Source organism: Lathyrus oleraceus, chromosome 5 (assembly GCF_024323335.1).
Source record: "Lathyrus oleraceus cultivar Zhongwan6 chromosome 5, CAAS_Psat_ZW6_1.0, whole genome shotgun sequence".
In the NCBI taxonomy this organism is placed as follows: domain Eukaryota; kingdom Viridiplantae; phylum Streptophyta; class Magnoliopsida; order Fabales; family Fabaceae; genus Lathyrus; species Lathyrus oleraceus.
The window spans coordinates 386,586,231-386,599,691 of NC_066583.1; the positions used below are offsets into that span (position 1 = coordinate 386,586,231).

The window sequence follows — 13,461 nt, forward strand, 5'->3', positions numbered from 1 at the left end:
ATGAATATCATCAAATTAGATAAAATGACAGAACTCCTAACTTTTCACCTAAATCCTGATGAACGCTTTTAACTGATGAAATACACGATAAAATGGATTGATTTATGCTATGCTAATGTGAGTGAAAAAACTCAGGATAAAATTTAAGGTATGACAGTTGCCCCTATTTAAACATCTTTAACCGGAGGATATGAAGAGCTCTTGACTTCAAATCGTCATGGTAAAAGATAGTTTAAATACCAGACAGACCCAAAAGTTTCCCTTTTATGCAAAAGAAAGATAAGTTTGTGATTACGAATGAATGCACATGGATTAAGAAATAATCTTGATTCCCTAATCGGCAAACAGTAATGCGAATGAATGCAATGAGATTTAAGAAATACTCTTGATTTCTTAATCGTCGGGTGGGATCAGGGATACTTCCCCGATTGAATTATTTGGTCCTACTCGTTATCAATGGGATCAGGGATACTTCCAGCAAGAAATATATCGAAGAGTTGGTGGTGGGCTAGTCGAAAATCAAAGTTTATCAGAAGCTTGGTCTAAAATTCCTGAAAAATTAGCTTTTTATGATTACATCGGTAATAATCCGGCAAAAAGGGGGTTTGTTTAGAGCGGGCTCAATGGACAATGGAGATGGAATAGCGGTTGGTTGGTTAGGGCATCCTATCTTTAGAGACAAAGAGGGGCGTGAACTTTTTGTACGTCGTATGCCTACTTTTTTTGAAACATTTCCGGTTGTTTTGGTAGACGGAGACGGAATTGTTCGAGCAGATGTTCCTTTTCGAAGGGCAGAATCGAAGTATAGTGTCGAACAAGTAGGTGTAATTGTTGAATTCTATGGTGGCGAACTCAATGGAGTCAGTTATAGTGATCCTGCTACTGTGAAAAAATATGCTCGGCGTGCTCAATTGGGTGAAATTTTTGAATTAGATCGTGCTACTTTAAAAATGAAGGTTTAAGAAGTACTCTTGACTCCTTAAAAATGAATGCGTATGAATTGAGAAATACTCTCAATTTCTCAACTGTATGAATGACAAATCATATGGATTCTAAGAAATACTCTTGACTCCTTAGTGATGAATTGATTAAGAAATACTCTTGATCTATTAATCATCATATGGATGAATGAAAATGCATATGAATTAAGAAATAATCTTGATTTCTTAATCATCAGATGATAAATGATATGAGAAATGCTCTTGATTTCTCAAATATTGTGTAGGTTAAGAAGTACTCCTGACTTCTTAAATATGAAATGGTATGAGCTAAGAAATGCTCTTGAGTTCTTAATCATGAATGTAAATGAAATGAGAAATTCTCTTGATTTTCAGATGATATGCAAATGAATTAAGAAATACTCTTGATTCCTTAATCATGAATATGAATGAATTCAGAAATACTCTTGATTTTCAGATGATATGCAAATGAATTAAGAAATACTCTTGATTCCTTAATCATGAATGTAAATGAATTGAGAAATACTCTTGATTTCTCAGATGATACAAAAAGGAATTAAGAAGTACTCTTGATTCCTTAATCATGAATGTAAATGAATTGAGAAATACTCTTGATTTCTCAGAAGATATGAAGATGAGTTAAGAAATACTTTTGATTCCTTAATCATGAATGTAAATGAATTGAGAAATACTATTGATTTCTCAGATGATATGAATATGAGTTAAGAAATACTCTTGATTCCTTAATCATGAATGTAAATGAATTGAGAAATACTCTTGATTTCTCAGATGATATGAAGATGAGTTAAGAAATACTCTTGATTCCTTAATCATGAATGTAAATGTACTGAGAAATGCTCTTGATTTCTCAGATGATATGAAGATGAGTTAAGAAATACTCTTGATTCCTTAATCATGAATGTAAATGTACTGAGAAATGCTCTTGATTTCTCAGATGATATGAAAATGACTAGGGATGAGAGAATCACGTTGAGTTGCTCTTGACTGATAGTAGATCTCCAGGGATGAATCTGTTACAAAGTAACATGCTCGACTGGTCTTCAGACGTTCTTTGCTGATGGTAGACACTCATGGGAGAACAAATGAGCATATTCAGCAGCTCTTGGCTAAAGATGTCATATTCAACAACTCTTGGCTGAAACTGATGCATTCAACTGCTCTTGGTTGAAGCAAAAACTGTAAAATAAAAAATAGCACTCAACTGTTCTTGGTTGATGCAAATTGCATAAAATAAAATGGTGTTCAACTGCTCTTGGTTGAAACAAATGCATTCAACTGCTCTTGGTTGATGCAAATTGCGGGGAAATAAACAAAATATTTCCTTTGGGGAATAACCGCAGGTTCAGCTGCTCTTGGCTGACAGAAGACTCTTTTGGGGAATGAGAAGATCCCAGAGACTTGCTGAAGATAAAATTATTGGGGATCCCTTGTTTAAGGAATCCTGCTGGTATGAAACTCGCTTGGGGAGTTTATGAAATTTTGCTGGAGAAAATACAATGTTGGAGAAACTCTGTAGGGAAATATCTATTGGGGAAACCAAGCAGAAATTCTGTTTACACCAAAGTTCCAATGGAAGAAAATTAATCACCTTGTTGGGGAAGAAACTCGTCTTAAGAATCATTACCAACAACGATTGTATTCTGAAAGTACTATAGTATTGGAGAAGATAACTACTCTACTCTTGAGAACACCTCCTTCATCTTGGTCTGCTGAGGATCACACTGGACTTTCTTGAGAGGTTGTTGAATTCGACTGAGGTTTATGCATGATCTGTTTTTGTACATGATATGCAAAATGAATGTGAAAGCATGAATATATTGGTTTATGCATTTTGTGGGTATCAAGCTCGGATTCCCCAACGCCTTATCTTGGATAGTTTTGTCACCATGAAGATGATTTTTTGTTGCAAAAAAAAATCTGATTTCTGCTTTTCTGCCAAGCGGGCTTCAATGAGGACTTCTTGCTTCTGGAGGAAAATCCATTTCAAACTTGCTTTAGATTACAATGATCTAGGAAATGTCCCACGTCTTGTGAACCAGATGCATTATTATAAACCAACAAAAAATCGTTTTATACTTTCAAAATCAAAACAAATTAAAGTTTTCAAAAACCTTTGTCGTTTCCACTATTTTAATGTTTTTATCTTATCAAAAATAAAAAGCGACATTAAGCAGAAAAACAGAAATAATTGGTAAAGCAATGTTCAACTGAACAATTTTATTTGATGAGAAGAATAACTCATACATGGTGTTCATGAAGATGTAAACCCCTCTAAGAGGAGATTACAAAGAAAGAAAAGCAAGTAAATGGCAACAAAAATTTAACTGATTTTCCAACGAAATACAACTTTGCTACTTTCCCCTAGGTCCTCTAGTCCTCATTAGATTGAGCTGATCAAATCTGGTTTGAATCCATTCCGCTTCTTCTAATTCTGTCTCCATCAAGACTCTAAACGAGGGGATCTCAACTTCTATCAGTAGCACAACCTCCATGCCATAGACTAGTGAGAAAGGGGTTGCCCCTGTTGAAGTGCGAATAGCCGTTCGATATCCGTGCAAAGCAAAGGGTAGCAACTCGTGCCAATCTTTATAAGTTTCCACCATCTTCTGAATGATCTTCTTGATATTCTTGTTAGCTGCCTCTACAGCTCCGTTAATCTTTGGCCTATAAGGTGACGAGTTATGATGTTCAATCTTGAAATTCTTGCACAACTCCTTCATCATCTTATTATTCAGATTTGATCCATTATCAGTGATAATCTTGCTAGGAGTTCCGTAGCGACAAATTATCTCTTTCTTGATAAACCGAGTGACGACTTGCTTTGTCACATTGGCATAAGAAGCTGCTTCTACCCACTTAGTGAAGTAGTCAATGGCAACCAGAATGAATCGGTGTCCATTTGCAGCTTTAGGCTCAATCATACCAATCATGTCTATGCCCCACATTGAGAATGGCCATGGAGATGATAAAACATTCAGAGGAGTGGGTGGCACGTGCACCTTGACAGCATAAATTTGGCACTTGTGGCATTTCCTGGCATAGTGGTAACAATTTGTTCCCATTGTCAACCAATAGTAACCAGCTCTAAGGATTTTCTTCGCCATTGCATGTCCGTTTGCATGAATGCCGAAAGAACCTGCGTGGATTTCTTTGATGAGTAGGTCGGCTTCGTGTCTATCCACGCATCTGAGCAGAACTAAATCAAAGTTTCTTTTGTATAGAACACCACCACTTAGGAAGAAATTGGCTGATAACTTTCTTAAGGTCTTTTTGTCTATGATGGATACATCATTTGGATACTCGTGCTTCTCAAGATATCGTTTGATGTCATAAAACCAAGGCTTGCCATTTGTTTCTGCTTCAACTTCCAAGAAATGTGCTGCCTCGTCTAGACGTTGAATTGTAATAACAAGTGATTCGTTAGTCCAATTGACCTTGAACATAGATGACAGAGTAGCCAAGGCATCAGCTAGCTGATTCTCCTCCCTAGGAATTTGATGGAAATTAATCTCATCAAAGTAGGGGATTAGCTTTATGACATGCTCTCGGTATGGGATCAAATTTGGATGGTGGATCTCCCAATCTCCTTTGATTTGATAGATGACAAGTGTTGAGTCTCCATACACCTCAAGAATCTTGACTCTTAGGTCGATACATGCTTCATACTCCGCCATGTTATTGGTGAATTTTAAACATAACCTTTCCATGAAGGGAAGATGAGAATCCTTTGGAGAAGTTATAACAGCCCCAATTCCGTTACCCAATGCATTTGAGGCACCATCGAACACAAGCGTCCACCACGATCCTGGTTCGGGTCCTTCTTCCGGGCCTGGAATCTCATAGTCTCTTATGTACATGACGTCTTCATCTGGGAAGTCGAGTCTCATCAATTGAGTCCTCCACTGGTTGGTGCATAAGGTACTCTGATAATACACTACCCTTAATGGCCTTATGAGTTACATACTGAATGTCATATTCTGATAACATCATTTGCCAGCGAGCGATTCTGCCAGTTAATCCAGGTTTCTCGAAGATGTACTTGATGGGATCCATCTTGGATATTAACATTGTTGTATGACAAATCATATACTGTCTCAGACGACGAGCAGCCCATGCTAATGCACAACAAGTCTTTTCTAGCATGGAGTACCTGATTTCACATTCTGTAAACTTCTTTCTCAGGTAGTAGATAGCATGCTCTTTTCTACCTGTCTCATCTTGTTGCCCCAGTACACATCCCATGGATTCATCGAGTACTGTCAAATACATAATGAGAGGCCTTCCTGGAACTGGTGGCACTAAGATTGGTGGTTCTTGCAGATACTGTTTGATTTTATCGAATGCACTCTGGCAATCATCGTTCCACCTAACAGCTTGATCTTTTCTTAACAACTTGAATATTGGCTCGCAAGTGGCTGTCAGATGCAAAATGAATCTGGAAATATAGTTCAATCTGCCCAAGAAACCACGGACTTGCTTCTCTGTCCGAGGTGCTGGCATCTCTTGAATAGCTTTGACTTTGTCAGGATCAACTTCTATGCCTCTCTGGATCACAATGAATCCTAGAAGCTTTCTAGATCTGACTCCAAAAGTGCATTTAGCAGGGTTTAAGCGCAGTATGTATTTCCTCAATCTTACAAATAACTTCTTCAGATGAATAACATGCTCCTCTTCTGTCTGAGACTTGGCAATCATGTCATCCATATAGACTTCAATCTCCTTATGTATCATATCATGGAAAAGAGTCACCATGGCCCTTTGATAGGTTGCCCCAACATTTTTCAGGCCGAAAGGCATTACCTTATAACAGAAAGTTACCTATGGTGTTATGAAAGTTATTTTCTCCATATCCTCGAGAATACATTTTAATTTGATTATATCCTGAGAATCCGTCCATGAAGGAGAATACAGAGAACTAAGTTGTGTTCTCTACCAATACATCAATGTGAGGTAAAGGAAAATAATCTTTGGGACTAGCTCTATTCAGGTCTCTGTAGTCTACACACATTTGAACTTTTCCATCTTTCTTCGGAACTGGCACAATATTAGCAATCCACTGCGGGTAAGTTGCAACAGCTAGAAAACCTGCATCAAACTGCTTCTTGACCTCTTCTCTGATCTTGACAGCCATGTCTGGTCGAGTTCTTCTCAACTTCTGCTTGATGGGCGGCCATTCCGGCTTCAACGACAGCTTGTGCACAACTATGTCGGTGTCGAGTCCTGGCATATCCTGATATGACCAAGAAAACACATCCACATATTCATGTAGTAGCTTGACTAGTTCCTCCTTCACACTTTTTTTCAAAGCAGTTCCGACCTTGACTTCCTTTCGATCCTCCTCAGTCCCCAGATTGATCACATCCACTGGTTCCTGATGAGGCTGAATCATCTTTTCCTCTTGTTTCAAAAGTCTGGTCAACTCTTCTGGGAGTTCACAATCTTCCTTATCATCCTCTTCAGCTTGGTTAATCGGGAGTTCGAAGTCATAGGGAGTTATAGCATTGTCGTGTTCAATGGATCCAGTTATTAATGATCTGCATGGAAATGATTTTTCTTTTTAGCAGAAGATTCTGAAAAATGAAAGTGATGTGAAAACAAAATTGCCATTTTTTAATTTTGTTGTTTATTTGTTTGTAAAAAAATTAAAAAAGATGAAAGACAGGGATCTCAAAAAATGTGCTTTGTATTGATGATAAGTCTTAAATATTAACACAAAATGGGCCCTACAAAGCTATCCATATGTCTTGGGCAAGGCATTGGATGTTTTAGAAAACAGTAAATTACTTTGAACAAGAAACTATATCCGAAACATCTGTTGCCTTCCAGTTAGTGAGAGCGGTATTTAGAGGTCCACAAAACACCATCTTCGACAAATCTGGATCTTCATCTTCAAGAGCATTCACTTGATCATCACTTCGGAAACCATCTTTGGAGAATATTTCCTGGATGCTAGGAACCTTCCCCTGATTTATCTTCTGATCTTTGAAAAGTTCAATAGACGGCTGATATCCTAATCCTCACTTGTCTTTCTTCTCTGGTAATTCAATCACGGTGCCCTAACCTCCAGGCCAACCAGCTTCAATTGCAGCTTTCACACTCTTCCACGAGGACATGACCCCCTTGGTTTCTTCAACAAGTTTCAGCTTAGTCAAGACCACATTGACCACCTCAAGGGCCTGGAGAGGAGTTTCAACAATGTCTTCACCTACTTCAATGTATCTGAGAGAAGTCAAATGGATGACGAAAGTATCTTCCTCTCCGGATACTGATACCAGCTTACCAGAAGTAACAAACTTCAGCTTCTGGTGAAGTGTCGAGGTGACAGCTCCAGCAGCATGGATCCAAGGTCTACCTAACAGAAAACTATAGGGAGGCCTAATATCCATTACCTGGAAGGTAATACGGAAAGTTTGAGGGCCAATCAGGATTGGGAGGTCAATCTCCCCAATAATAGTTCGCTTAGACCCATCAAAAGCTTTCACTATCAAAGCATTGGATCTCATTTGCACCCCTTCAATACTCAATTGTGCCAGGGTAGTCTTAGGTAACACGTTCAAGGAAGAACCTGTATCTACTAGTACTCGAGCCAAGGTAACATCTATACACTGAATGGAGATATGAAGCGCCATATTATGTTCTCGCCCATTAGGGGGTAAAACATCATCAGTGAACATCAAACAACTACTAGCATTGAGATTAGCAACCACATTATCAAACTGAATAACACTGATGTCTTTGGCCACATAAGCTTTGTTCAAGAACTTCAATAGAGCAGTCATATGAGCCTCAAAACTCATAAGTAGAGAAAGAATGGAGATTTTTGAAGGAGTCTGGTTGAGTTGATCTACGACCTTGTAATCACTCTTCTTGATGATCTTGAAGAATTCTCTATCCTCTTCAGTAGTCAATGCTTTCTTAGATGAGCCTTCTCCTGCTTCTGGAGGATTTACCTCTTTCCCCTTTGTCGGTTCAACTGTTGGTGCACTTTCTTTGTTTGGGGTCACTTCAGGAGCAAAAACCCTTCCACTTCAAGTCACACCACTAGCTCCAGCGATGTTAGTCACGTCTGGCTCTTTCAAGATTACTGGTTTGTTACCCACATAAACTACAGGCTCGTAGTTCCAAGGCACTACTTTGGTACTGTCAAATGAGAATGGAGCGGGAACATGGATAACCATGGGCTCAATCTTCTTCACTGGCTCTAGGTCAACATTTCTCTGATAAGGGACCACAAAAGGCTTGTGAAGCCTCTCTTGATCAAATACAGGCACAATCACAGCAACATCCTCATCAATATTTGCTCTAGTGAACTGAAAGACCCCCTGATCCATCAAACATTGAAGACAAATTTTGAATTCACCACACTGAACAGGGTTGGATGAACACACCACACAATTATCATGTACTCCATTCATCAATTCTGCTTCCATCAATCTAGCATGGACCACTGTTAAAAGAGTCTTCAACTTGAACACATCCTTTATCCGTCCATCATCAATTGAACTATCTATAGCATTGACACCTGAACCATCATGTTTAGGCAAAGGATTGTTCCCCACATTTGGAACATCAGCAAAAGACAATATTTTTTGATCTATCAACTCTTGGACCCGAAGCTTGAACGCCTTGCAATTCTCTGTTGTATGACCCTCTGAATTAGCATGAAAGGCACATCTAGCATTCTCATCATACCAAGGCTTATGCGGCTTCGGCATTGGAGGTAATGCCCTTGGCACGGTAGTCCTATTCTGAATCAGATACGGTAGCAATTGAGTGTAAGTCATTGGGATATGAGTGGTATTCACATTATTGTACTGTTGATATGGCCTCTGTTGATTTGGTCGTTGCTGCTGAACTGGACGTGGTAGATTATTCTGTTGATTTCTCTGTTGATGTTGAGGTGGAGGAGCCTGGAACTGAGGTTGTGGAGCTTGATATTGAGGAACTGGAACTTGATAGTGAGGTACTGGAGCTGGATTAGGAACATGAGAAATTGGACGATAAGGCATGGTTGGATATTGAGCAGCTACTATGTAAGGGTACTGATAATAAGGCATAAAAGCAGGAGCCCTGGGTGGTACCCTCCCCCTTTGAGAAGAAATGACGCTAGTCTCACGCTCCTTCCTCTTGAATTCGTTGAAAAGCTTCTTCAAGATTGGTTGACTGCTGGAACCTCCCTGGATTTTACCACTCTTTAGTCCTTCTTCTACTCTTTCTCCCACGATCACCATGTCAGAAAATCCTGTGGACACACTACTGATCAATCTTTCATAATATTGGCCCTGCAAGGTTCCCATGAAAATGTCAATCAATTCACGATCAACCAGCAGCGGGTGCACCCTTGCAGCCAATTCTCTCCAACGTTGTGCGTTTAAAAGATTCATTGTCTTTCTGGGCCATACTCTGAACCTGAGTACGGTTTGGTGCCATGTCAGTATTATATTTGTATTGCTTTGCGAATGCTTCAGCCAACTCATCCCAAGTGTGGATGTTGCTACATTCCAACCTCATGTACGAGTCCAAAGATGCCCCAGTTAGACTGTCCTGAAAGCAATGGATCATGAGCTTATCATCTCTGGCATAGGCAACCATTTTTCTGCAATACATTTTCAAATGTATGTTAGGACATGTGAGGCCTTTGTATTTTTCAAATTCAGGCGCTTTGAATTTTGGAGGAATCACCACGTCTGGGACTAGACACATCTCCAAGGCACTTAAACGGGTTGAGTTATGTCCTTCCAAGATTCTTAGCTTTTCTGCCAGAGCACGGCACATCAAGATAGCCTCAGAATATTGGGCAGTAGTAGGGACGACCATTGGAGAAGCTCCATTATAATTATGCATTTCAAACTCGTCTTGGAGCTCCTCATCAGTGCGAGGCATGACTACTTGATTAACTATCGGAGGTCCTTGCACAGCGACTCCATCAGCTACTCCAAATGTATACGTAGGTGGAGGCACATGAGTTCTTTCAGAAGATGGAACAAAACCTGGAGGAAAACCGTAGATAACAGGATTTGGAATAGGAACTGAAGGTCCTGACTGAAGAGCAACCCCTTGAACTAGAGCATCGTTCCTTGCAGCAGTGACAACACGAGCCTCTTCTTCCCTTCTAGCCAGAGCTTGTATAGCCTCAAAGATCTGGTCGATCTTGCTTTTGACATAGTACATCTCCTCTCTAAAGGCAACTTGTTCTTCTCTAACTACATCCATGATTCTTCTTGTGTTGGAGCGAGTAGCGTATGCACGTTGGGGAGTCAGCTTGAACTACTAGAGATGAGGAAAAAATGGAATGAGTTTTTGTTTTGAGAAATGAAATGCATGATGCATATGTTTAATGCACGCGGATTTAAAAATGTCTTTTATGCTTATGTTCAATTTTATTTTCAGGGAACCGTGTTAGATTCCTTGTTATTTAGCAAGCATTCGAAGAGATCACGAGGAATAAAACAAGAATGGAACCAAACTTTTTGTACAAAAGAACTCAAAATCCTTCATTCATTCAATTCACAGCAGAGTACAAGGATTGAGTACAAAATTCTTTCAAACATAAAAGAAAGTACAACATAAAAAAAAGGTCAAACTGCAGGCTTCTGTTTCTTGAGATCTTCCAACTCTCCCTTGAACCTTTTCATCATGTCTTCACAAAGATAAATAAAGTCAGTCAATGAAGGAGGGATGCCGTCATTGTCTATGTCTTCTAGAGCACATCTTAGCATCAAAGGCACATTATTAGCCATGCCATTACAGAAGTCTATCAAACTAGCAAACTTGTCTCGATACTCATTTCTTTGTTCATGTAAAAACTGGATGGTTTCCTCGCAGGCTGCCAAACTAGCATTCACATTTTCCCTTGCGTTCATCCAATCTTCACCTTCTCGTAGCAAAGAGTCATGTCGGCCTCTCCAATATTGTTCCCACTCATTAGCATTTTCAACCTCCTGACACTTTCCTTTCCACATTTCAGGTGTAATCTGAGTAGCATCCAGAGCACTCTCTTTACTACGGCGTTCTCGTTCTTCCCTTTCTCTTGATTCACAGAGTGAAACACTGAGGTTGGCTATCTCAACCTCAAGCGTCTCTCTTATCTCCTTGTTTTGTTTTGTGACGAGCTTCCACCATTTCTCTTTCTCACGACAATCCCTCTCAGCCTCTTTCAGTTGGCTTTTGACGGTATTCAAGCAGCTATCAGCCTGATCTAACCCATGCTTGACCCTTTTTCTCTTATAGTCCTCCTTATCAGTCCTTTCCACATTTACCTGAAGTTGCGCTTTATTCCTCTCGAGTTTCCATTTAAACTCATTCTTTTCATTAGTGATCAGGTGTAGGTTCTTCAACAGCTCTTCATTTTCCTTTGTAAGTTTCTCTAAAGAAGCTCGGAGTCCTACCGCCTCCTCAATTAGGACATGAGTAGGTTTAAGCTTGGGAAGAGGACCAGACGTCTCTATTTTGAAAGGCATCTTGATTGATCTTACTCTTTCTTTTATCCATTGAAAGTATGGCTCTTAGGTGATACAATTCTTCTTTCCTAGGTCAGCCTTACCTTTCCTGTTGACCTTTTCCCATGCCTTCTTGATCCTTGCAAACAAAGTCGGATTCTCAACTCCTAGGTCATGCAGCAAAAAGGCTTCCAAAAACTTCTCCTCAGGAGGTCCCTCCATTGGGTACCCAAGTTGTCTCATGGATAAGACTGGATTAGCATTAATACAACCTCGAGTACCAATGAGTGGTATGTTGGGGAAGTCCCCACAACTGGATATGATTTTTGTACCATCATACTCCCTAGAGTACCAGGAAATATCGCTGGATCGGAGTGATCCCAACCTCTGGGTCCAACTACCATCCTTCTGATCCACAAAGGGACCCCTATTTGGAAGATGGGTCTGCAACCATGTGTACAATAGAGGGGCGCAATAAGCAATCATTCCTCCCTTCTTTGCACTTCTCCAAGTTAGATAATAGAACACATCAACAAGAAGGGTAGGCACTGGATTCTTTGTGAGGAAGATGCAAATGGCATTCATGTCTACAAAATCGTCAAAGTTTGCGAACAGAACGATTCCATAAATAGTCAAGGCAATAGTAGCGTAGCAAGCCTCCCAACTTTGGGCCTCCAACAGGGTGTCAGCTCTCTCTATAAGAAAATTGAGTGGAAATCCTTTGGTATTTCCTTTCACTCCGAGGTTCGCAATAACCTCCTTCTTATGCATGTGAAGGGCATCGACTATAACTTCATATTTCAAGGTCCCTTCAACACCCATAAATGGCAGTTTGGTTTTTATGGGAATACCAACAAGATGTTCAAATTCCTCCAACATTGGTGCTATTTGAAAATCCTGGAAGGTGAAACATCTCATTGGCGAATCATAGAACTAGAACAAGGTCAAAAGTACCAGTGGGTCTGTTTCTTTGTTCAAGAGACTGAGCAGATTGCCATAATGCTTCCCAAGGTTGATCTTGTAGACTGGATGGAGCTGAGAAACCAATTCTTATAGAGCGTCTAATTTAGGATCTTTGAACTTATATGAGTACGTGCTCCTCTTGTTCGATCCCATACTCTCTAAATGCTTATAACACTGATCCTCTAGTTCCCTGGAAACAAAATGAAAATGTTATGTTTTGATTATGCGATGAACGTGCATGGTTTTAGAGTTACAGGTAACATCAAACTCAGGTTGGGAAGAGTAACAAAAAAAACTGGTATCTCTGATTATAGGCACTCCATGGGTAGGCTCTATGGTTGATAGGTTCCCAGAGTCATGGATCCTTCTTGAGAATATTAGTGTCGTGACGAAGGCTCGTCGGTCAATAATACCCTCAAAATGATCTCTTTTAGGTGAGGTCTTCGTATTGTCCCAATGATGAAGGCTCCTCGTGGGCCAATACTACACAACCATCGATTCCAAGGTTCTAAAAAAGGTCCCTAGAGTCACTGATTCCACATGAAAACGTTATCGCAATGAGGAAGGCTCGTCGGACAATAACATCTCCAAGAGAATCTACTCTAGGCGGGGTCTTCGTATTGTCCCAATGAGGAAGGCTCCTCGTGGGCCAATACTACACAACCACCATCTTAATCCTATGTTTTTTCTCAGACTCGGGTAGAGAGCCTATCTCACAAAGTACGAATAATTAGAGATCCTCACAAATGCCATTGAGAACCAATAAACAAATCACAAATAACAATACAATGAGATATCCAAAAAAAGATAGAAAAATAAATCAAACAAAGCTAACACTAAGCACAAATAAAACTAAGCTAGGTCTGACTCTCTCTAGCTTGGAGCTATATTCCCCAGCAGAGTCGCCAGCTGTCACATCTCGAAAAATGCGATCCTTCGCGAGGCGCTCGCACGCTCGCGAAAAAGATGTTCGAACAGAGTCGCCACCGAACTTTATTTATTCCAATGAAGGAAAGGGAAAATATCGATAAAACCCATAAAAAAACAACAAAAAGAAAATGGTCGTCGCAACCAAATTT

General features: G+C 39.9%; 1 protein-coding gene and 1 pseudogene across 1 annotated transcript; one reads left to right on the forward strand and one right to left on the reverse strand.

The window, feature by feature from the left end:
• The first annotated feature begins 297 nt into the window (after positions 1 to 297).
• On the forward strand, positions 298 to 962 carry LOC127080896 (photosystem II CP47 reaction center protein-like; annotated as a pseudogene).
• A 10,523-nt stretch (positions 963 to 11,485) lies between these two features.
• LOC127080897 (uncharacterized) lies at positions 11,486 to 12,337 on the reverse strand. The gene has a single exon (XM_051021186.1). The coding sequence runs from the start codon at positions 12,335 to 12,337 to the stop codon at positions 11,486 to 11,488; it is 852 nt and encodes a 283-aa protein (XP_050877143.1).
• Between the last annotated feature and the right edge of the window lie 1,124 nt (positions 12,338 to 13,461).

Excerpts from the sequence above, each read along its gene's own strand:
- LOC127080897 (XM_051021186.1), bottom strand. The coding sequence starts at position 12,337 with ATGAGATGTTTCACCTTCCAGGATTTTCAAATAGCACCAATGTTGGAG.